The sequence below is a fragment of the Symphodus melops genome (assembly GCF_947650265.1).
Source record: "Symphodus melops genome assembly, chromosome: 10".
In the NCBI taxonomy this organism is placed as follows: domain Eukaryota; kingdom Metazoa; phylum Chordata; class Actinopteri; order Labriformes; family Labridae; genus Symphodus; species Symphodus melops.
Window position 1 is genome coordinate 2,713,076 of NC_136700.1, and position 25,835 is coordinate 2,738,910.

Here is a 25,835-nt window from a genome sequence, read left to right on the forward strand (position 1 = left end):
TAGTCCTTTGGTGCATCAACAGGTTGGGGGGGGGGAAACAGTTTGTCTGGATGAAGAGGAGTAGCAGAAAGAGGGAAGGTGTTTGTTAACATCCCGGGTGGACGCAGTGAAGCTGGGAGAGCAGCAGGAAGGTGTTCCCCATGTTGTCTTACAGCCAGCAGGAACTCTCATTGTGGAGACCAACTATCAGCCATTGTTACAGAACATAATAAGTTGACTTGTTTTGTTGCTTTCATAACTAGAAGCATGTGCCTGTAACTCTGTTAATCCCCTTTAGCTGCATGTAAAAATCTCTAAGTCTTTAAGTCTTGGTGTTTGGTGAGTCAGGTTTGGTGTGGCTTAAACGTAAACAGTTCTGAGTAGCTGATGCCCATCCCCCACACAACCCAAACATTCACTCCTGCCAGGCCCATCCAGCCCCAAAACTTTGTTTTTTAGCAACACCCCTCTTTCTTGTACAGGACCCCCTTAGTGGCCCTCTTCCCCTCCTCCCTGCTTCTCCCTCTCTCTCTGTGTGTGTGTGTGTGTGTGTGTGTGTGTGTGTGTGTGTGTGCTTCTATCTGGGAGCAGTGAGAGCACCATTGCTCAAGCTCCTATTGAAAAGAGACCATATACAATGGGGTCTTTCTCAGTCCCTCTCTGTCTCCATTAAAGACCCTGGGAACACAACACTGTCCAGAGAGACACTCTTAAAGGGCCAGAGAGACCGAGGTCTTCGCAACCTGAGTCCCAGCACCTCCCATCATTTTCATGGGAACAGGAAAAAAAAAAAAAAAACAGGAATCTACACAGCAAATCAATTCTCCATGAATAACAGAAGTCTATGTGAACTCTGCAAGACTTTCTCCCAGTGATCACCTCTGGCCAAACACACAGTCGCCTCAGACATGACAGTGAAGGGAGAAAACAGTGAGCCCTGCTGCACAGCTGATGGGAATCAGGGACAGCAGCGTTTATTTAGACTACAGCTGAGGATGATGCTTCTCTATCTTCTCAGTCTGAAACCGTACATGCAAACAAATTCCCAGACATGTGGATGCTTTAATCTCGGCTATGTGGAGTGAATGCAATATAAATAGTCTGAATATTATTGCTATATATCACATTTTTTTAAAGTGCAGCCTCCATCCACAGGCTAACACCATGAACATCATTTATCTGGCTATGGACTGAAGTTTAGATGTTTTGAACTTTGCAGAAAGTCAATAAAATTAAAAGTGTAAACCTGTCAATGTTTAAATGCATGGAGGTGGACAGTTTGTAGTGTTTAACCTTATTATGTTGTTTTTACATGACCATTAGGAGTCATATTAATTGTTAATGGCATGTGTTATAATGATATCTAAAGGTATCCTGACAGAATGAAAGAGCCTAGATTTAACATACCGATATGCAGCAAATAGTCCTTTGATACACCCCTGTAGAGACATCAGATGTGCAAATATCAAGATCAATGTAAACATTGTAATTCATTCATTTTAATAATTAAAGCAAATCTGCATTTAAATGTGGTTTATCTCTCGTTTATTCAAAAAGGAAACAGACTAATTGTGCTCCACTTTCTGCTTCGACAAATCTTATCTATCTTGTATTTATCTGCAAACAGGCGGCAGTGTATCAGCTCTGTTTGCTGCAGACTGTCACACACACACACACACACACACACACACACACACACACACACACAGATACTTTGTTTGAAGCGGGGAAACGGCTGATTTACGGTGCTATTTAAAACCTCTGGGGATCTGCGTGTAATTAAAAAGCGAATGGGTGATTGTGAGGAGACAATCAGCATGCCGCAGGGTTTCTCACATCCTCTGAGAAAAGGAGGGAGACTCAGGAGGGGAGGAGGAGGAGGAGGAGGAGGAGGGTGGAAAGAACTTGAGTTGAGGAATTTGAATCCTGTTTGAAGGGGGGAGACGGAAAAGAACCAACCAGGGCAAATGTGTGAGGGAGTCTGGGGGAACCGGTGACCAGGAGAGACTTTGAAGCACTGGTTTAAAAATCTTCCGTGTGTCTGGAAGTAATTCGGATATTGACAACTTTGGGCAGCTCTTTGGACGAAACTTATTTCGCTTCTTGCTGACTGTGATCTCGATGGATTTTACGCGGTGGTTGGATCAACCAAAACAACAACGCACGGGAGAAAAGCAAGAAGACGTTTAAAGAGCTGAGATTTTTTTTTGCATGAAGTCTTCCTCTTAAAAGGGAACTGAAACGACTCGACCCGGGTTGCTGTGGCTCCATAGATCTGTGGATGATCACGTTTACTTACAGCGAAACTTTTTTTTTCCACGCACAAGCCGGGATATATGAGCTGCTGAGATGCGCTGATGGAGCTCGCTGATGTTTCCAAGATTACTGCTCTCATTATTTCCAGGGATTGTCGCTTTTTAACTCCAACCATGAGCCGGTCTACGTGGTCTTTTTTCATCCTCGTCGTCATTTTATGTGCGGGGAGGTCAGTGGATGCGGGGACTTTGACAGGTAAGGTGAAACCAGCGAGCAGCAACGACTCTCTCAACTTGTTTGTAAATGTGTAAGTGTGAGGGAAAACATCCTAATGAGCAATTAGCCCTCCAGCCAGCCCTCTGCGTCTAACTCATTTAATCAATTTGTTTGGGGTTGGCGAGTGCAACCACAGCTGCAAGTGTTCAACATCTGGCCAACATGAAGGGATTCTGTTTTCTTCAGCAAAGTCATCGACCAAAATAACACCATCTCCCTTAAAAAGATCTGTTTCATTGTTTCATCCAGGCTGAATATTTGACCCTGTTGATGTTCAGTGACAGCAGGTGAAGGCATGGTGGAGCTGACTGGTTTTTGTTGACTGGCATTTAAGCTGCTGAAGGGTCATGTCTGAGATCTGCTGCAGCATGCATGTATGTATACACTCTTCCCGGGAACTCGTCCAAACAAGGTATCCAGACAAGGATTCCCACCAGTCCTGGCATTTCCGGAATAGTGTGGAATTTTGAGAGATGTTTTCCAGGCTGGGAGAGGTCAAGAGGTTAAATAAATCCTGCAAGAAAGTTACAGAATTTAAGAAGTAAATTCAGAAGAAAACACAGAGTAATTATTGGAATGTGTCATACATGTCAGGTGATTTAATATATATATTTATATATGTTTTTGTTCTAGTAAACATCTTTAATGTCAAATCGCTGTGATCCATCATCAGTTCAACCATAGGATGAACACCCGGGGCCCCTGCAGGGGCCTCCACCTGTCAGCTCATGTGTTTTGACCATCATGGTCACATGCAGTGTCTCTCCTGGGAGCTCTGCCCTCTGCAGATCCATGACCAGGAGGGACAGAGATTACGAGACACAGCTGTGATTTATAAGCTCAGACTGATGGTTTCAAAGAGAATTTTTCCTCATGTCTCAGTTCCTTTTTGGATGCAGGAATGGCTGTGGCCCAGAGATGAGGGATGAGGAGGGGCGAAGAGGGGGGGGGGGGGGGCACATGCTTTGGCTTGTGAGTCAGAGTTGGTCTGAGTCAGTGAGTTGATGGATGGGGTACGGGGGCAAGAGTGGAGGGGAGAGAGTTGGGAGGGGAGGTGGCAAAATGTGTAGCGATGAATCCGAAGAATGGCATGAAAAGGAGGCTAAATGGGAAAAGGGCAAAGGCGCGGCAGTGAATGGAGGAGCTGAATTACGTAGCGTTAAAAAGCCGGAAAGATAAAGGAGGGAGTGAAACGAGGATAAATGCTTGGACTGTGTCGGGTATTTTTGGTATGTGCACGTCCACTGACTTTTAACATCTGAGCTTTTTCCTACAAAGGAGAGTAGGAGTCGAGATGGGGTGGAAGGAGGCAGATGATGAAAAAAGTTCAGAACCTCGAGGGAATTCAGAGGACAGAAGGGAGGAGATGGAGTAAAGCACAAATGAATCACTGGAGACAGGCCACACACACATAAACACACACAGTTTAACTAGAGCCCGCCCTCTCTCTGTCTACCTCTGCATTAAAAGGTTTACAAGCTTATTATTACATGAATGCAGGACGACGAGACAGAGGCTGAAAGTAGGGCTGTTTTTGTTCAATAAGACACTGAAAAAAAACAACCAAAGTCAGGGTCACGCAGATTCATGAAAGAGCTCAGCCAAGCTTAAAAATAAAGGGAGGAATGACTTTTTACGCCAAAAAGCACACAGAGACACAGAGTTAGGCGGTGAAGCGGAGACACAGCGGGCCTCTTCATTTATTGCACACTCCCAGAAGCAGCTTTGTGAATGCTAGTTTGTGGATCAAGTGTGTGTGTTTTTTTTCTTCGTATATGCAAAAAGAAAAAGTTGTGACTAAGTGTGCTATTTACATCCCAGGTCTGCTTTCACAAGCTGAGTTATGCACACTTTCGTGAGATGGATCGCATTGGATTTATCTGGGGTCAAAGTGCAGGGGTTACAGGTTTAAGGTCGGCCATGAAACAGACTAGGAGGGCGGGTTGACAAGCTTGAGAAAATCTTTACAGGCATCATCACTCAGTGAAACAAGCGTGATTTATTCGTGCTGAAATCCAAGAAACACAAGCCAAGTTAGCGAATCACAAACCAAGTTTGCACAAAGTTCTCACGTTGTTTTGTGGAGACGAGGAGTGCTCGTGCCTTGTCTTTCTCGGCACTGACGATGCCTACTTTGAATGTAATGTGTGCAAAGAGTTATGTGCCCTTGTCAAGTTTGTATCTGAAAGACATAAATCCGCCTTTTTTTTTTGAAACATTTTTGAAACAGCACGCATGCCTCGAGCTCCACATTATCAGAAATACTTCTCATTTCTTCAGAATGTGTCAGCAGTAAGAAAAAGCAGAACCATCTTCCTCATATTTAGGATGACCCCTTCCGAGTCATCTTCTTGATGTTGAACAGAAAGCCAGACATCTTGGTAGACGACCTGCAGGCCTATCGTTGATGTTCGAGAGTATGTGAAGTGTTTGTGTTGAGCTCTCTGTGCTCTGACACAGTCGGAGCCGCAGGAGCAGCCCAACAAGGATCCTTTGTCCGTGTATCAGCTCTGTCCTTCTCAGGTCAGCCGTTCTGTCAGCCAGGGACACAAGATAACCCGCCTGGCTCAAAAGACCAACTCCACAGTGTTCACCTGCTGTTATCTTGCAGCTGAAGGATGATTCTAGTGGAGGGGAGATGTTTTGATTAATTGAAAAGTCAACAACATTTGTGGTAATCGCTCATACAGGTGGTTAAGCCAGTCATTGAATTATTGATTTTTTTCCCCTGCTTCTCATACGTCAAGAGTTGCTGTTTTTCTGTGTTTCAGCACAATGATTAAATCATATTTGGGGTTTGATATGAAGGAACTATTTCATGTTAAATGGTTTCCAAGAATCCTTTTAAACAACCCACTGATTTATATCTGCAACTAACACTTTTATTTATTATTGATGTATCTGCCCATTAAAATATAAATATCATTTTTTGAATAATTCTTTTGAAATCCTAAATTCTTACGATTCAGAGGCTGAAACCAGCCCACGTTTGACATCAGGCACTCTCTAATTCACTAATTGAGTAATTTACCAACTTCCAGCTCTTTGTAAAAAGTGATACCATATTTTTTACATCTACGTATAAAACGCCACCCCTAATCCTGCGTCCTCACTCTCCTAATCAAAGATTTGGAGTTCGACCGGAGTCCCACCACCATCATCTCTTCGCTGGGAAAACCTGTGACGATGCATTGCACCCTGAAGGGTGCAGGGGGCGAAGAAGAGGACCCTCCGGATGTGCTCTGGCTGAGAGACGGCCTGCCTCTTCAATACGCTGACACCAACCAGTTCCAGGTCCATACCGGCAGTAACAGCTGGATAATAATGAGCACGCTCAGGTGGGTAGGGCTTTTCTCTTGCATGTGTGAGCTGCTGTCACTGCATGAGATTGAGTTGTGACACACCCGGCCTAAAAATGCCTTTCCTGTTCTTCCACAATAACTCGTCACCTCGTTTAACCTGTACTGTTGCTCCCTGCTATCTGGCATGATTGTCCTCTCCAGTGTGTTTACATCCTGTGTATTTGACTGGTGCTTATTAAATTTGCTATTTTCATCAAATAAGAAAAACTAATTGTGTTCACATCCAGACACTCTGGGGCATTTTGAAATTGAGTTATCAGATATAATATGACTTAATCAAAACCCTGCATGCCTTTCTGTCTGGAGCTTCACATATTTAGAGTGGTTGCCTGAAAGGCAAGGCACACTACTACTATAGCCAACATTATTCTTATTATTATTATTATTATTATTATGATTATATCCTGTTTTGGGCACGATACGCCTTTAATCCTGGTTTTATTAGAAGTGTTTAGAAGAGTTTATTTATCTTTCTGCCTCTGGACCCCTTTTTTTTTTATCAGTGTCATTTTTTCCTGATCTTTATTAAACCTGTCTTCACACCACACAGTATTGAAAAGGTCCAGCTTCCCGACATGGGATCCTATCGGTGTGCCGTTTTGTCAGAGAGCCAGCAGACTCTGTCCGAGGAAGGAGGAATCCAGCTGGAGGGTGAGTTCATCTTCAGCCACAGCTACATAAATAAGCAGGTCTCCTCTGAGAGCTGCGCTTTTATTTGGATTTAGTTGAGACCCTGATTCAGCTAATTCCTCCTCAGGCCTTCCTCATTTCTCGGTGGAGCCACAGCACATGTCTGTCGTAGCCAACCTCTCCTTGAGCCTGAGCTGTGTGGCCCATGGACCTCCGGAGCCAGTCAGGGTCATCTGGCTGCAGGACGGAGCTCCTCTCAACTCTCTAACAGACCCGGTGGCCCTCTCGCCGTCAACACTCAACCTCACAGGTATCATCTTTCACTCTTTATTACCCCAGCAGGCTTAAGCCCCATGTACACAGCTTAGTCAAACCATGAAAACATACAGCCTCAGTCAACTCCTGAAGGACTCTGACTCTCAAATGGTTGTGCTCAATGTGAAGTGATCGGCACATAGGGAGGTCGTTTTTAAGACGCCTCCTGCTTGTGTATCGTAGAAAGGCGAGAAAAATCAGAATATATTCATCATTTTAGCTTGATAGAAGAGGACTGAAACCATTACTGACAATTACTCCTCATCTAATTCAAGGGAAACTTAATTTAGCACTTCCTCTGAAACGTGTGGAGGATAATATCAACATTTTAATTACTTTAAACATAGCAGATAAACAATCATTGGTTTCATGTGATCGTCAGACTGATTAGAATGTGCTGCTTCAAAAGCCTCGCTGCATCTGTCATCTTTAGTTTAAAAAGCTTTCATGTCCCCTTTCCTTGGATTAAACAAAAACCACCAAATGACCACGCTCCCCAGAGAGCGGGCAGGCTGGCACGGGGCCAGCGGATCCATTGAGGACTTGCTTGGTGGTGGCGTGCTCGATGGGCAAAGGCAGAGCAGCGAGGCAAAAGAGGGACTCGAAGGGGAAGGAAAATGGACGGGCAGAGGACAAGGGAGATAAAAGACATCAAAAAAAAAGAAAAAGGCGTGTGTTGCTGCTCGACTGCGAGCACAGCTGCCTGCCAGTTAGCTGCTCTGTGTTGAGAGCAGCGGTGGGAGGACAGGCTGAGTCAGACGGAAGGAGGGAGGAGCAGGCAGCAGAGGTTGGTCAGGATCTGGTTTGACTCATCAGAGCAGGCTGACTGGTGCTGACCAGGTCCAGTTTGACTGTAACACACACTCACTTCTGTGGAATGGACAGCTGCTTTGGCAGACCACGACTCCAAACCAGAGAAAACACAAATAAGCTTTCAATAGGCCCATAAAGGGAAATGGCATGAAGTACATGCCAACCATGAAGAAGTCCAGAGCACTTTCCCTCCACATGTGAAGAACTGTGTAGAAACTGAAGCTCTTTGCATGCTCAGTTTATGAGTTATAGGGCAAATATTTAGGATGTAAATGGTTGATCATGTAAATCTGTAAACAGACTTTATAGCCAGACTGGAGTCTTCATAAATGTGCAGCACTTAAAGCACATTCTCACTGATGCCATAATGTAAGGTACGGTTACTGACCAGTGAACTACATTCAGTTGCTTAGGACTACAAAATATTTAGGTGTACATTCCCCATGTACGGATTGAACTTGTGACCACCAAAGATCCACTTGGTCCTGATTGGATCACAAAATATTGGAGAAAGCTCCAGCTTCTTATTTTTACACTTTCAAAATCCTCCTGTGGACAAGTGTTGCAAATTAGCACATGTGCTAAAACACTCAAGTCAATGCATCTGGTTGGTCCAAAGTAATTATGTCCACATTAAATAAACTTTAATAAAAAAGAAACTTCTTGTCCGAACTTGATATTTAGAAATGGAATATCTTAAGTTTTTAAATTGTAAGTCAGACAAAACCAGTGTTTTAAATCATTCTTAAAGATATTAGAGGTATTGATAATGGACATGCTGTTCAATCAAATATGGCAGAGTGATGATAACCAAAGTATGAATATCACACAGTCCGGATACGTTCTGTTTAGAGTTCACTTTTCAGCTAAAGAAAGGAAGCAATAAACTCATCCCAGCTGACATCAGCACTGTTGGTCAATGCCAGGATGCTTATTTGTTCATTCTGGTGACTAATTCGGACATTTTCAGCTGATCAGGGGATGTTGTGTTGCGGTTAGCTGATGGGGAAGCAAAGAGACACAAGTGTTATTGGCGCAACTTAGCGATGGCCTGATGAGCCGTTAATTCACCCTCACAGGCAGCAGTCATCCCTCGGCCCTCCCTCCCTTTCCTCTCTCACAATCCCTCACTTCACCCTGTGAGGATCGTACCCCCTGTTCTTTTTCCGGCCGCGGCACAATGGAGGCATGGTGCCGTCGGCACAGAGCAACACTGCGTAATGCTGTGCAAGTGTCAGTTTGCGCCTGATTGACAGTGTCAGAGTGTTAGATAACAGGGATAAAACCCGAATGTCACATGTTGCAGTGTGTGTGTTGTTGGGATGACTCCAGCGTGTGTGAGCACGCTCTGAGTCACTTTGTGAGAGGACTCATTCTTTGTTGACTGTCGGTGTGTGTCACAGTGTTTCGCCCCCTTCAGAGGAGCCCCGGCCTCTTCAGGGCAGCAGCTCGGCCTTTTTTTCACCTGAGGCCTCTTTGTTCTCAGGACGCCACCATCAAACATAATCAACTGTTTTTCCCCATCAACACGTCTTCTTATAAACAACCACAATCCTACTATATATAGGAATAGGATAGAGATTCTGAAGTTTCACAATGTTTTAAGTTCCTATTTCAGCTGTGACATTTTGCAGATGTGTTTTAAAAAACATCCTAAAAGTGATCTGCAAGTCCGAAGACAACTAGACATGAAGCTGTTTGAACACTTTTTCAGTGTTAATTCACAAATAGGCTTTTCAACACTATTAAAGTTACAGTGACGACGAGGGCTGTTTTATGGATCAGGGTCAAATCATAAATTGGTGGTAGACGAGTTTTGTTTTTTAAATGACCTATAAAAATAAGCATCTAAAGTCTAAACTTTACCTTTCACTGTTGTGTCTCTGATCATAGACAGTCAGAACAAAACAAGTAAAAAGTGTTCCTGATAAGTGACAGAATACACTCTGAAGTGCAGGCTGGTGTCCGTCTGTCAGGAAGCAAATACAACACTGATCTTAATATTGATGGGAGAGCAATAACGTGACCTAATGGAAACCATTACCCTGTCACGACTCTCGCTTCAGTTTGAACCTTCTCACACCAACATTAAATGCAACTCAGCATGCTGAGCACAGATTCTTGGTTTCAGTAACACGCTGAATGTTTCTGCTTCACACTCGCGTGTCGTTTCCGTCCAGGTTTGAACCGGACCAGCACCTTTTCTTGTGAGGCCCATAACCGCAAAGGTGTGGCCACCTCTGGATCTGGAACCATAACTGGTAAATATCACACTGTCAATGCATTCCCATCAGCACTCCACACTCAGTGATAATGTACTTTCTCCTGTGAGGAGTTCTTAAAAGCGTGATGGTGCACTGTTTTAGCTTCACTTCGGGTGTGTTTTTGTTTAGTTCTTCCATCGAAGCCTCAGAATCTGAGAGCTGTAGAGATCACCTCCACCACTCTCCGCTTGTCATGGCAGCCTGGTTTTGGAGGGGACTACCCGATAATCCGTTGCTCTGTTCAGGTAAGACAAAATGTGGGAATATAATCTGTGCAACTGTTTGACCTGCCTGTTAAACAAATGCATCACTCTCCCTTTGACTTCCTTTTGCAAGTTTAAAAGAAAAGAGAGCTTGCTTTTCTTTTCTTGTTTTAACTCATCCTCTACCCTCCCTGTTTTTTAATGTACCAGTGGATCAGGTTTCACTCTGGGAAAGTGGCCTCCTGGACTAATCTTTTGCACCACTCCCTCCCTCTCTCGCTCTCTCTCTCTGTCAGTGTCTCTCGGCCACTATAGCGCTCTTTAGCCTCTGCAGCTCGTAGCAAAGAGGAGGTACATTTTCTCCTGGAGCAGGGAGCAGTGCAGCAACACCCCTGCACGTCTGGTTCTAATAAAGCTGCCCCTCATACCCCTCGCCGGCCCTCCCTCCCCCTCTCACCCTCATGGGGAACAAGGCGAGGGGCCGGCGTCGGGAGAATGGGGCAAAAATCTGAATTTAACGGCTCATTGTGTGGTGAAGAGAAACATGAAACATGCAAGAGTGCGGGGGGAGCGGAGAGTGGTGAATGTACAGCACAAAGAGAGAGGACGGAGAGAAAATAAGTCGAACAAAAGGGAAGAAAGAAAAGCAGACAGAGTCACAAATAAAGACAAGAAAAGACGGAACAAAAGTTGAGGAGAAAGTCAAAGAAAACAGGAAAAGGCAGCAGGTACTCGTATGTCTGAGCCATACGAGGGGAATGTAGTCTGCAGTGTGACTCAGGGCTGAGCTGTACACTTATATGAAACACAGTTGTTTACAGGCTGGGTGGTGATTCATCGAGGAATGGTTTTCATTCCCTCTCTCACACACACACAATATTCCTTTGGATCAGACGTCAAGCTCACGCCATCACTCGTCCGGCTTCTAATGTGAACTCTGAACGCTCGTATTGTTTAAAAAGTCCTCGTCAAAGCAGCACCTGCTGCTCGCACACATCTATTCTGTTTGTGCGCCTCCTCGTTTGTTTTTCATTTAGACCTTTTTTAACACTTTCTAAACAGCCCACCCTGCGAAGTGCAGCTTGTAGCCTGCAGGAGCTGCTCCATTATGAACAAAGGAGACGAGAACAATAGTGCAGACCGGTAACTTTCATGTGGTTGTTAAGATTGCTGCAATGAAGGATTTTTCCTGGCCTGTGTTCCTCATAAATGTGTTTACCCGCAGAGAGTTTGCAGAGGCAGCAGGATTCTGACTTTGGGTTCTGCTTTCAGTGCACCTTTTATAAGCCGGGGTCATGTTTAAAACAGCAGGGAAGCAGATTTTGCACCATTTTTGGTAATTATCCCTTAATGACCATCCCCCTCCACCTTTACTGTACGTACCAACTCCACCTCCTGGGTTTTGATACCGTGCACACTGAGACAAATAACACACACGTCTCTCCTTGACATGTGTGTTATGAGATATTAAGATTTATCCAATAATTATTTTCCTACCGTCCCGTAGAGTTGACAAAAAGTCCACAGTCTGAAACTGATTGTCAAGGCGGATGAAGGCTAAAGCTACATTAAGTTTGTGGTCTGATTATTCCAGGCCAAACACTCGGGAGGGTCCTTCACGTCAGGCCCAGATAAGATGATCCACAACCAGAATGTGAACATCCCGCCTGCCACGCACCTGATCGGGGATCTGGAGCCCCACAGACTCTACTCCGTCAGGGTGGCGTGTCACAGCAGCCAGGGCCCGTCTGATTGGTCGTCCTGGGTGGAGCTACGCACCAAAGAAGGAGGTAAGCCTTCCGAGTGGAGAGGGGATGTTTTGTATGTGTGTGCATGGGATCACCTCCTCTTCAGTGAGTCCAGGTCGAGTCAGTGTTGTTGGGATACTAAGTCCAAGTCTCCTCCTACTCCTGCTGTGGACTGAAACCAGCACAGGACAGATGTAGCAGCGAGCAGACGTCAGTCTTTGCTTTCAGTCTATTACAAGAAACATTAGCTCATAAGTAACTGGGTTTTACAATAGGAATATCTAAGTGTCAAGTTATCACAGGTGAATGCAGCTCGTCCAGCTGCCTGATGACAGGTCCAACATGCAAAGCTGAAGTGTTTTTTTCTAATAGCTTGAATGAGACCTTTTAGTGCTCGGCCCAAACTTTTTTAATGGCTTTCCAAGATGTGACTCTTGCTTTTTTGTTCTTATTGTTTTTGTTTTCCAGGATTTTTCTAGATAACAATCCAAGTGTTATTCAAGTCTTACGTCTACAGTGGTAAATCTAAGAGTTGTATTGCTGCTACTTTCTGATGATCTCTCGCGCTTGATTGTTGTCTGACTTGGCTCAAGCTGTCATCGGCTCCAAAGAGTCCCCTTCCACGACCTTTGGGCACACAGTGGTCACATTCCTGTGGACAGCTTCATGAAAGAAGACAATGTGCCGTGAGGAATCCTCGTAGTTGCCTCAAGTCTATTTTTCTAAGTGAGACGAGCCTTGTTGAAGACAAGTTGTTTGTCATAACACTCCTCACTGTTCCTCCTTTACTTAGTCTGTGTTTATGAAGAGCAGCAGACACGAGTCACTGGACCACCGACAGCCCACTTTTAAATGTAAACTCATGAGGTAGACGGCTGACTGGTAGTGAAGGGACAGAGTGGGAGGAGACGGAGACAGGTCGAGGAGGAGGGAGGGTGGACGTCCTGAAAGGCTTCAGTTAGCTTTAATTCTGGGCTGCTCCGTGTTTGAGTTTAACTTGAGGTGGGACTTTTCCATGCCAGCTCATGCTGTCTCTCTCTCTCTCTCTCTCTCTCTCTCTCTCTCTCTCTCTCTCTCTCTCTCTCTCTCTCTCTGGATGAATGGGAATGGAAACAGTGTAGAGGAGATATGCCAACGAAGGGATGATGGGGGCTTTCCGTAGTTGGCGCTGCGTATGAGCTGAAAACATTTCAACGCAACACTTCTCATGAATACAAAAAAGAGAGAAGTGGCACTTTAAAAAAAAAAAAAAAAAAGCCTGTCCAGAAGAGGTTTTGAGATCAGGTTAGATCAGGAAGTTTCAGTTCTTTGTTAAAGAAAACGGATAGTTTTGTATTCAATGGAAAGAATTGTGTGATTTGTTTCCATTTGGAGACGGCTTCATTCCTGCACAGGCTGCTCTCGTTGCACTTGTTCCTCTGAGTCAGAGGATGAAAGGAAAACAAGATAAGACTTAGCTGCTGCTCCAAGATAGTTTGGGAGGAATTTAAGGTCAAAGAAAGAGAGAGAGTGAAGTGGGAAGGTAGACTGCTTGCCATATCGTCCCCTGTAAACGGGCAGTATTCCCATAAAGCTCTATTGTTGAGTGTGACTCTTTTTTATCTGCTGTTTATAAAATGTGCAGATGTTGTGCTGCTCCTCTGTCTTTTCCTTCATTCTCATTTTTTTTCTTCACTTCATATAGATTCCCCCTTCACCAGTTCAGATTTGTTTCCCCTCTGGGTCTGACTTGTCCGATGTTGCAGTCGTCTTTTCCCACCTCACATGTTTTGAAACGTGGAATTTGTTTCCTGCATCGAACTGCTTTTTTTTTTTTCTTAGTGTCCAGTCTTTCAACTTCTGTCCTTCATCTTTCATTTCCCCCATCTTGACCCCTGATGACCTGTGATTTCTCTCTCCAGAGCACACAGCAAGGCACTGTGGGAAAGACGTAAAATGGGGTTAATGGTTGGACTACGAAAGGAATGAATTGAAGAGCCGGGAAACAAGGGAAGGGGGCGCTTTGAGAAAACACTCATTTTGCCATTTTCCCAAAGCACACTATTTTCCCGGGGGGAAGAGGGAACGGGGGGGGGGGGGGGGGGTTTGTTCGGTGGGAGAGGAAGCACTGCGACCCATGTTGCCCTTTTAATCCTAAAGCTGCAATGACATTCTGCTTTACGTACTGTATCGATTTTTACACTCCGACTGTTTGTTGCTTAAGTCATTGGAAAAGCAACGAACACATTGCTGGCTCCCTCCACGCTTCCTGTAAATCTGTAAATCCCTTTTCTTTAAGTGACGCCACATTGAATCCCGAGTTAAGGAACATAACCCTAATGGAAATGAGTCATGGCAAAATGGCTCAACACACATTTAATCCTGCCTAATACGAGTGCCGGCGAAGCATTAAAAGAATTGAAAATCTGTTCTGCCAGAAAACTAGGTGAACGTCCTTAAAAAACATTTTTGATGACACCAAATGCTCCGACTGATCCTAGAAAGGCTTTTTCCTGTGTCGAGCTGAGTTTGTTTTTATAAATGGACTCCATATCCCACGGGTTATGAGTCACATTTTGGCTTAAAAATGACCCTTTTCCATCCACATGGAGGATAACTAGAGAGGAGGAGATGAAGTGTTCACGAAGAGCTGCAGCTCTGCCTCCGCTGTCAAACACGTCTCTTCTATAGCAGCACACAGCAGGATATGAAACAGTAGTTTGCTGTGTATCCAGATGTTCAGCTCTGCTGTTGTGAACTAATTGTGCCTAAAACATGTTTGTCTCACAGCGTCTTGCCAAGCTTTTTGGCTGCTTGTATGAGAACAGTATTTTTTTTGCATTTCAGAAAGAGTGATCAACAGCAAACATTTATTTTTTAAACTTCCAGTAAAACTGTTTTTCCTCCTCCTCCTCCACACAGTTTTATGTCAACAAATATCTCTCTTTTCTTAGAGTCATTGCTCAGTAACGGAAAAGAGAGAGGCATTGCCACAGAGAGGGCGGTGAGGGAGAAGAAAAGTTGGAAAGCAGGAGATGGAAGCATGTTGGATGGGAAACAGGGAGAGAGAAGGATGAGGAGTGGAGGAGAGAAAAGGGAGTGGCTAGGACACAAAGCAAGTGAACAAGGAGGCAGAGAGAGACCAGCAGATGACTGATCATAGGTGGAGACCAACTCCTGGAACGAACTTGACTTTGGGGTTTTTTTTTTTTTTTTTGCTGCCGCTGGCAGGCAGAGCAGGGGCCGCATGTGGAAACAATCACCCACCAAATGCTTCCTGATAACATCATCTGTAGGCTGGGCCGTGTTTCTCAAACTCTCAGTGACTGGGTATGTGTGTGCGTGAGTGTGTCAGTGTGGGCGTGTGGAGGTGTCCAGTTAGCCTGTGTGATTTGTAGCACTGCTGAGAGGTTGAGAAGCAAAGACTTGAAAAGCTCGAACTCGAAAAGCAACAAAGCAAAAATACACTACAGTCGTATTTCTCCGCTATAGATCCTCAATCACACACAAACATAAATACACACATTCCTCACACTATTTCTAGTGTGTCTCAGCTTGGCTTTTCTGCCGCCAGCAGCCTTTTTTTTTTTTTTTTTCGCTCTCTGCTCCAGAGAGCCAGAAAAGAAAAAGGCAGAGGAGAAAATAAAGCAGAAACAGGAATGGTCATACGCGGAGGGACGGCATGAAGGAGGGAGACACAGGCCTCAGCATGTGTCCGTCTCAATCTATTCAACAACGCAGAAACACTGAGACACTGCAGCTTCTGAACTCAGCTAATGGCCTCTGTCCGTCCTGCCCTTCGCTGGCCTTTTCTATCCAAATTAAACTGAATTCTCCGAATTCCCTGACATCTTCTCCATCCAGCTGTTGTACTTATCCACACCCTGGAGGCTTAAGGCTGTCAAAACAACACACGCCTGGGTAACCCTCAGCCCACTGGCCCCTGACCACCAGGCCCAGACTCCTTATTCAGACCCAAAAGTCTTCTGACACATACAGTCCCACCCTCAGCTACATATCTCTATCTCAGCTGACACATACAGAGAGAGTATGAGGAGCGGCATGATGATGAAGTTCTGCTGTGTTTTGTGTTTCAGTGCCAGAAAACCCGCCTGTTAACGTCACGGCTGTGCTCAACGGCACCGAGGTTCTGATGGTGTGGGAGGAGCCTGAAGGGAGGCTGAATGGAGAACTTCAGGGCTACATGGTGGAGTACAGCACGCCTGCAGCCTCACAGGTCAGTCCACTCTCACCTTTAACCCAAACGAGCACAACAAGAACCCGACCTCTTACCTGATTCCTTCAACTGATTGAAAGACGATCTTCTGATGCTCATCGTCGACGTTTCTTTTGTCCACAGTTTGTCGTGGACACTGGATTGGACACTGAGCTGTCAATCAACCTGTCTGTCCCCCTGTCCAATGTGTCTTTTCGAGTGTGTGCTTATACAGGGGCGGGGCAAGGACCCTGGACCCCCATCCAGACTCTGACACTCATTGCCCCCGGTAAGTGACTGTATAATAAAGAGTGTTTGCATTCACTTTGTGTGAGACAGAAGATGTAGATTTTATTTACAATGACTTTAATTCATTTTCAGCTGTTTCAGATACATTCTGCAGATTATTTTACCAAACAAACTATGTTGTTGTCAGTGTGTTGACATGAGCTCTCCTTTTTTTTTTTTTGGTTCCCACAGAAATGGAGGAATTTCGAGGTGAGTATAATGACTGGCTTTGCTCATCCCACAAACTTACTCCTCTGTAACCTCCCAGAGTTGCCCTAAATGACACAGTGACAGTAGAAGTGAGCTCATGGTGTTGTTTTTTTGTCACTGTAAGACTTCTCTTTCTTATTCTCGGTCACTGGGTTCCTGAGAGTTTCTTCCTGTGTATCTCAGCAAAAACAAGGAAGGAAGCGAAAAAGAGAAGAGAAGATCTCGGAGAGACGGGAAAGGGGAAGAGAGAGGGGCGTTAGGGGGTGAATGGGGAGACGCGTCATAAATATTTATAACAGGCAGGAACAGTGTAGCATCTCTGTTTGCTTAGTCTAACAGAGCCAGACAGACAATTCAGACAACAAGGACGGCAGATAAAAAAGAAGCAGGGAAAGTTGGGGGAGGATGAGAGTGAATGGGAGAAAAGTGGAAAAACAGTGGGTGGAGGTTGTTAGTGCGGTGTGCTGGGAGTTCACGTCAGCGTGAGAGTTTGGAAAACAAGAACTGTTTTCAGATCGAGAAAAAAAAAAAAAAAAGATTTCAGAAGAAATGTTTACATTTTGCACAACTCGTGTTTGTTGAGGCCGGTTTGTAGATTCAACTCATGAAACACATTTTTCCACAAACTTAATCAACATATGTAATTATAGGGGAGAAAAAAAACTTTATTTTCTCACAAAGGTATTACAACACACTTTGGTTTTTCAGTGATGGAATTTTTGTCCTACCCTTTTAAGATTTTGTCACGATTTCACATGTAAGCCATTTGCACATTTGGAAAGGGAAGTGAAGTGTTGTTAAAGCAGTTCAGTGTTTCTTGATAAAGCAGGAATAGTCTAAATGCTTTAACTTAATCCGTCTTTATTTCACATACTTTGTTAAAGTAATCAAACATGCGTCGGCCTTTTGTCACCTTTATATCTCTGATTTCTAAACTCTGTGTCTAAACCCTGAAAGAGCTGCCTGTCTAAGCTGTCTTCTGTCTGTGTCCAGGTCCCTCTTCCCCTCCGAAATTTTCCTGGCACTGGTGGTATGTGGTGATGGGCATCGCCGGCGCCGTCACCATAGCTGTTCTCATGGCTGTTTACGTGGCCAAGCTGCGGCGCAAGGAGACGCGCTTTGGGTGCGTATGACTGTTAGCGCTCCTCGTGGGTGGAAGGGAGGGACGCAGTGAATGTGCCAAACCAGAATCTTCAGCGCCTCACTTCTTCATGCATTCTGAAGAATTATGATGAAGTAGCAACATCTGTTGTGACAGAGCAGTTGTTCCTGTGATGAATGTTTTTCAGCTGTGTTTACGCACAGACTTTGGACAAACCTCTCATTTTGCAGTTTTGCTGTGTGTTTTTGCGATGTTCCCTGTATGAATCACAGAGAGGCGTTTGAACCGATGATGGAGAGCGGAGAGCTGGTGGTCAGGTACCGTGCACGCCGCACTTACAGCAGAAGGACTACAGAGGCAACATGTGAGTCCTTCTCGCTCTCTCTCTGCCCGTGCATGTTGTTCAGAAAGATGACACTTCCTCCCTTCACCTCACGGTCCCTGCAGCAGGAAGAGATTCTCAGCAGGCCCAAACCTGCATCTGTCATAGAATACAAAAAAGCAACACTTCCATGGAAGACAGTGTCTCGCTGTAATGACACACGTTGACAGTTCTTGTCTTCCCCTCTTAAGAAAGTAATGATTCATTCCTGAGATCAAAGGAAGGATTCAAGTCCACTAAAGATGATTTTATTCCTCAGAGCGGTGAAAACAGCCCTGGTGTGTCGAGACAGCTGACACCATTTAACTCACCATTTCATCTTCTTATAATCCTTTCGGTTAAAGTCCCGTCCTGTACAGTCAGCCGTGAAACCAATTAGCTCTGACTTGACTTCATTTCAGGTATTTACACGGCAGAGCAGAGGAAAGAGGTGAGACAGGGAAATCATTGACTTCATGGTCCTCTCGTTACGTGTGAGATCTCAAACTAAAGCAGCCTGTAACAACAGATGAGGAGTTTCTCGTCTGCTCTCGCTGGAGCCTAAAGCGATCTTCCACCTTTGGGACCAAGGTGGGATTCAAAATCTGCTCCAGGTGCAGCAACAACCTCAGAGTAGGACACAAAGCAGTGATTAGTAGTAGGTTGTGTGCGATCACCAACCAGCAGTCTTCTGCTGATTACAGACAGAGATACAGTAGGTACCTGTAAACACAGCACGCAGTCTCACATTTCACACAGCTGGCTCATAGTCAAGCCCTGACATTGTCCCCGCTGAACGCACAATATTTGTGTAGACCTCATACTCAAGTCTCAGCTTGCCACAGCCACAAAGAAGGACTGGGGGAGACAAAACTTTGGAGAAGAAAGAAAGAAAAAAAGGAAGGTATTCCTGTTACTAAAATGATACGAGATGTGCAGATAATTAAATGGGGCGAATACAGGAAGAGGTCAGGTTGGAGGGATTTGCGATGCTCTTGTTGACCGGCTATTTTGGCCAATTCTCCCGACACATCAATTATTGCATCGGTCGCTGCAGCACATGTCAGAGCATGCCTGTGGAGTGAGCGCATTGTTGTTGGACGCGTGGCAGATTGATAGTGTAGCAGCAGCTGGAGGGTGTCGGATCATGTCCATGTCTTGTCATATTCTGGCCCAGATGTGAAAACAGAGCTAACGTCTGTAGCTCAGTCTGCTCAGCACTCGTACAGAGCTCAGTGACCGCCAGCTGGCTGGAGGGAAATTTTAAATGAGATTAAATCCTCTGACATCAACTTCCCAACCCGGTCCCTGCAGGATTACCCGTCATCTGTCCCACACCTGAAACATGGGAAAACATTCTGCACAGTGGACGCCATGTTCTTGTAGTTCTTGATTTTTATTTTTATTTTTTTACCTCTTGACTTAATTTGTATTCCACTTTATTGCAGTAAGCTTTACAAATAAAAGACCAGCTACTAAATAGATCAATATATTGTAAACGGAAACTTTGACATGAAAAAAAATGATGTGCCCATAACAAAAGAGAAAATCTAATAATATTGCATTTGTATTTAATATGGGAAGCAAGACAGCATTTTTTAATTTGGTCTTTTTTACTGCTGTGAACGCTGGCTGTGTTTCTTCACACTTTGTTCTTGGCTTTGTCTTTCACATTGTGCTTTTACAATCTGGCTGTTTTTCTCCCTCTTCTTCTTTGTTGTTCATTAAAGCACTTTGGGCTCCAAACACCATTAAAATTCATCCATTTTCCCCCCCCCCTCCTCAGTGAACAGCCTTGGCATCAGCGACGAGCTGAAGCAGAAGCTCCAGGACGTGATGGTGGACAGACACAAACTCACCCTGGGAAAGACGCTGGGGGAAGGTACTGTGTGTTTTGTGTGATTTCTGGGACAGTTCAGTTAACTCTGCCGAGAAACAGAGCAGGGAGTGTCTGACAAACTAAACCACTTTGTATCAGAGGACATAGTCCGTATGCAGGATCACAACATGGTTTGCTCTCCACTTATCTCTCTGAAAGACTCTTGTATGTTTCAGCCTTGGTTATAGTGTAACAGTTTATAATATAGTCACCCTGCACTCTCTCCAATCTGGAAGCTAGAAACCTTTTTTTCTCCGTCTGATAAGAAAGTGTCGTCTAAACCGAGAGTTTGATGTGGTTTCATTTCTGTCTTCAGGAGAGTTCGGCTCCGTGATGGAGGGGCTTCTGACTCAGGAGGAGTCTGTTCTCAAAGTTGCTGTCAAGACTATGAAGAGTGAGTAGACAGTCAAAAGTACTCAGCCGTCACCACAATGATCCCCTTCATCTTTGGAACACTGGCTATTTCACAGGCAGCCCCTCGGGTCAGAAATTAACAAGTGTTTTGTGCGAAAATTTCAGCTCTTAATCAGAAAAACGGACAAAGGCTCAGCTTGTAGAAAATATTGGCAGAAGAAAAAGTTGACCTCATAAAAACCGCAGTGAAAAACTAAACACAAGTGTATGAAAACTCCACACAGTGGAGAGGCAAGAGATGATGTTTTGAACACAGCGCCACCTTTCTGCGCGACATATCCGTCAGCTTCAAGTTGTGGCCGCGACGTTAAAACTAAGTGGTTAAAACCGCTTTCAAAAAAACAATTCATAGCTGGATAGATTCAGCTAAAACAGCTAAAACGCCCTTTGAGATGAATGTTTAATTGTAACCTGTCAGTGTGCCATGAGCTGGACACAAACCACATGGTCTCACTTTGTGCACCGTCTCCTCTCCAGTTGCCATCTGCACACGCTCAGAGATGGAAGATTTCCTGCGTGAGGCTGCCTGCATGAAAGAGTTTGACCATCCCAACGTCATGAGGCTTTTGGGTAAGTCAGGATTCAAACTGTTCAAAAGGTCAGGGGGTCGGCAGATAGCCTTTATTGATGTCTGGATTTTAAGATCGAAACATTGAAGATTCATATTTTTAGACATTTTAATCAGCATCCTGTTACTTGGTTTATTCGTGAATTTTCTTTTTTATCATCTTTACATTATGAAAATTAACAAGGAGACGTGTTTTAATATGGGACACAAATATCCATAAACCTGTTCAGATTAAACCAAAACCTTTTGCATGCATATATACCCTTCAAGGCCGGGTGAGAACATTTACTTCCTTCCACTTCAGGTTAACGGACACTCGTCTCTTGCTTGTAAAATGAGCTGAACATGGTGCAGTGTGTGTGTGTGTGTGTGTGTGAGACTAAGCTGTGGTGTTTTTACAGGTGTGTGTCTGCAGACTGTGGAGAGTGAAGGTTACCCCTCCCCCGTGGTCATCCTGCCTTACATGAAACATGGAGACCTGCACAGCTATCTGCTCTACTCGCGGCTGGGAGACTGTCCTGTGGTTAGTCTGATGACAAAAAATAAAAAGCAACCTCACACGTACACGTGCACTTACAAGCAGTCGAGCATAAGTACACGCTCCGACCCCTTAGCTGAACTTTTTATGGTTCAAAGGTCAAACGCTCCACATAAAGGTAAATGTCTGTCAGCAGAATGGTATCCAAAGGTCATCACAGACGCAGAGTGTTTGTTACAGTGAGTCCCTGTACACTCGTTTTTGGCCGCATGCACGCTCTGAAGTCATGGAAACATACTGAGTGTGACGGGATGAGATGGGGGGGGTTTTTTTTTTGAATCGAGACCTGCTATACGCACTAAGTCCCCGAAGAATCTGGTTGAGAAACTCAAACTTAATCAAAACAAGATTCCTGCAGAATGTTGAAATATCCAAGAGTTCGGCAAGCGTTCAGAAACACAATGGTGCTGATTCTTCCCACAGGAAAAAAGCTAGTTAGTATCTGGAGCACTGAGCGCTCAGTTCAGACTGATAAAGATGGACTCTAGTGCCCCCTGCTGGTGATGAAAATGAACGCCAGCTGAGGTGGATGTGTGTTGAAATGTGTTTTTGCTCTTTGTGTTGTCCTGCAGTACCTCCCGTCTCAGATGCTGGTGAAGTTTATGACCGACATTGCCCGAGGGATGGAGTACCTCAGCAGCAAGAACTTCATCCACAGAGACCTCGCCGCTCGCAACTGCATGTAAGCACAATCTGTTTCCCCTTTTTTTTTACTCTTTCACTTCCTTTTTACTTTTATCGCTTGTTCTCTCGCTTTCTGTTTTCACCCCGCATGTAATAGTTTAGAAAATCTCAAATAAAGAACTAAGAGTACACGCTTGGACTGTGTGATACTTGTGTGAAGAGGAAGAACAAAGAGAAGAGTATTTTTAAGCTCTTCTCAGGCAGGCATTGAATTTAATTTAATCATCATTTCACGAGCTCATAAAACATAAAGTGAGTCCAAGTTTAATCTGCCATGTTGTAGCTTTGTTGTCGCTCTGTAACACTGTGGTTTGACTGCCTCAGGCTGAACGAGAACATGAACGTGTGCGTCGCCGACTTTGGCCTCTCCAAGAAGATCTACAACGGAGATTACTACCGACAGGGCCGGATCTCAAAGATGCCTGTCAAATGGATCGCCATCGAAAGCTTGGCCGATCGAGTGTACACCACCAAGAGTGACGTGGTGAGTTCTCCCACTGTGTGCTGGTGTTAACTGACCTGTCGAGCTTGGATGTGTTTCAGGGACTCATGAATGCCAGCTGTAGTGTTCGGCACATTTATGATCATATCTCTGCCTTTATGTTGGACAGTTAAAGTGTTTATAAAGTGGAAGTGATTCACGTTTGAAGAGCGGCTCGCAGGAAGTCTAAAACCTGAACCCTCCGTCTGTTTCAGTGGTCGTTTGGAGTCACCATGTGGGAGATCGCCACGCGGGGCCAGACTCCGTACCCTGGGGTGGAAAACAGCGAGATTTATGATTACTTGAGACAGGGGAACCGTCTCAAACAGCCTCCAGACTGCCTGGACTCCATGTGAGTGATGGTCCACTGAATAAACACACTCAGCTGATGAGGAAGTAGCCTTTGACCTCTGGTTAGAAATCCCTCTTTACCATAAAGCCATCAGTGCTCTGTCACTCAGCTAATGATTTCATTTAGTTCAGTGGTTATTGTTTTCCTACGTTTTTTTTTTTTTTTTTGAAGCTTAAGATTTATCCGTTTAAAGAAGCTTCAGATACAAAATTCTGGTGTTTCGATGACTTCTTAAACTTTGTAACACAGTACAACAGTATTTTAAAATCTAGATCTTTATAGTAGTTTACCTGGTTCCTTAAAAGCATATAGAAAAGAAAAGAGTCTTTGCTAAGTATCACTAACACTAATTAATCACAACATTTCAGTCCGTCTGAATCTCTCCCTGCCATGACATTAGCTCCACCTTCTTCCTCTCCAGTTACTCCATCATGTTCTCCTGCTGGCTCCTGAGCCCGAAGGACCGTCCATCGTTTGAGTCTCTGTGCTTCGAGCTGGAAAAGGCCCTGGAGGATCTGCCGGACACCCAGGACCCTGACGAGATCCTGTACGTCAACATGGACGAGTCCTCCATGGAGCTCGGCGCCGTCGGTGGCCGAGACCCCACCGGGGGTCCGTCTCCTCTTTGCCTGAAGGGCCTAGACTCAGTGACCACAGCGGAGGTCCACCACCCGAACCGGTACGTCCTCTGTCCCCAACACGAGACCAACAGAGCCCTGTGTGACTCCCTGGAGAGCCTGGACATGCCGGTGTCGTCCTCCACAGCCACGCTGCCGCTACAGCCATCCTGCCGCTCCACCCCCAATCCCACCCCGACTGTGGAGCTGCAGGAGGACAGGGACGGGTCCAGGAAGATGCCCTGGCAATGATGGCTTTAAAAAGTGACTCATCACTGCCCAAAACTGTGCCGTCTTCACTCCAGGCAGAGAACGGGAAACCGGCCTCTCGCTGCTGACTGTGAGAGATGAATACAAGATTTGCACAAACACTCTCACACACACACTCAGCTGAATGCATTCCAAGGAAGTCCAGGATTGGTTTTTAATCTTTGTTCCCCCCCCTTCCCTTCTTAATGAAATGAAATGACAAGTGAGTGTGACTGAAATGTGAGACCAGTGTGGCTGGAGGGAAATTTCACTCAACATACACCGCAGCACAATCAAAGAAGTACGTACCCTGACGCTACAGCAATAAAAGACCAACTACCTTGTAGACAGAAGAGTCATCCCTCTTCACGTCTTTAAGCTAAAAGAAAAAAAAGGTAAAGTCTCTGTGAAACCAGCTCACACACTGCCAGGCTGACACACAACCAAACCCACTCAGGAGCTTGAACTGTCCATGGAGTAAACGCTTACGTAGAAGACACCAGCTGAGGTGTCTCTGCCTCACTAAATCCTCCGCAGAGAGATCTGTGCAGGTCTCTCTCTCTCTCTCTGGAGGAGCAGAGCGGCTGTTTTCAAGGTCACACTGACGGACGTTTGTGAAGGACAGCACGAGATTCTGTCGCTGAAATCATAAAACTCATTGTTGCACCCTCATTTTATACTCTCGTTATAAGCTCGTTGGTATTTTGGGGGGGTAACAGATGAAAGAATTTTCTCCTCAACATCAAAATCTTGTAATCCTATGATTGCTATTCACAACACCTGGAGTTAGGACTCAAGTTTCCCAACATTTAGCTGACTTAAATATCACATGTAAAAACATAAACAACCGTTAACACTGCAGGATTCGAGCGGATTTCACGAAGCTGCAGTCGTTAGCATGACGTCGTCTCCTCCAGGTCTTCTACTGTTAGCCGTGCTTTAAGCACCACGAGCCGTCCTCCATCACTGATGAGTGAGTCCTGATTCACCTGCTCCGTACATCTCTGTCATAACTCAGGAAGCTGAGACTCAGCAGGAACCGAGGTACTGGTCACACCGGGAGGGTACAAATCTTCAGAGGTCGTGTGACGGAGAGAGAGTGGGTACAGTCCATGGAGTGACTCAAAGCTCCTCACCTTGTTTTAGACTCAAGCACAGTGTTATTACAAGTGTTTTTGTTTTATGCTGTTTTTTTTATTTCTACAACTTTGCACTAATGTTTTTATAACAATGTTTGTTATTTGTATATCTTTTATGACTTTTTTTTTTACTTTAAAAATGCCTTGCATTGAATTCGGCCGACGTGTAAAATAACCTTTATATTCATGAAGACGGAAGAGAACGAAGCCTGTGAAGCATGGCAGGGCGAGCGGAGACGTGGAAACATCACCACCCCCTCTTATGATCCCGGGATGAATCTGTTTCTGGAGGTTTAGCGCTGTAAATAGAAGTCTGTTCGACGCAGCGGGTGAAAAGTGTGGTCCTCCAAACGTCTGCTTTGGGTCATTCACCAGCTGCAACTTTGCATCGTGCATGCACTTATTTTGATACATCAATGTGTTTGTTTAAGGTTAGAGTTTGTTGTTGAGTTTCAACACACCGTTTTGTTTTTTCTGCTGCATCGAAGGTACTCGTGTATAAAACGACACCTAACATTTCTTGAAACACCTTTGGTACCGTGCACTCAGAATGAAAGTCACACGTTGTTTGTGCACCACAGGAGGCCGTGCTGACTGTGAAAACATTTCACATTCGAATATGAGACAATGTGGTTTTACCAACAACTGTGTTTGGACTTTGAAAAGAGACCTGAAAAATCCCTCATGACTCATTCTGCCTTACATCTATGAACTTCATCACCTAACCTCCAGTGCCTTCAGAGAGCCAGTGTTTTCATCATCACAGGTGATGTGTGATTGTGATTCTCCAGGTGGAGAAGACTGTAAATATCTATAGTTGCCTTTATATCATCATGATTTGTAAACAAATTTTGATACAATACCTACAATATTTTGTATAAGAAATAAAAATTATCTACATGGTAGGATTCA

The 25,835-nt window shown here is 44.8% G+C and overlaps 1 protein-coding gene across 1 annotated transcript; it reads left to right on the forward strand.

The window, feature by feature from the left end:
• Positions 1 to 1,937: 1,937 nt before the first annotated feature.
• Positions 1,938 to 25,828, forward strand: axl (AXL receptor tyrosine kinase). Its single transcript, XM_079354915.1, has 20 exons — positions 1,938 to 2,490; positions 5,639 to 5,849; positions 6,424 to 6,524; positions 6,631 to 6,813; positions 9,812 to 9,892; positions 10,025 to 10,140; positions 11,693 to 11,888; positions 15,923 to 16,062; positions 16,186 to 16,330; positions 16,522 to 16,539; positions 17,533 to 17,662; positions 17,914 to 18,005; positions 19,789 to 19,884; positions 20,198 to 20,275; positions 20,773 to 20,865; positions 21,265 to 21,386; positions 21,974 to 22,083; positions 22,410 to 22,569; positions 22,782 to 22,918; positions 23,340 to 25,828. Exons 1-20 carry the CDS (start codon positions 2,337 to 2,339, stop codon positions 23,785 to 23,787), a joined length of 2,811 nt encoding a protein of 936 aa, XP_079211041.1. The 5' UTR covers positions 1,938 to 2,336; the 3' UTR covers positions 23,788 to 25,828.
• Positions 25,829 to 25,835: the final 7 nt, after the last annotated feature.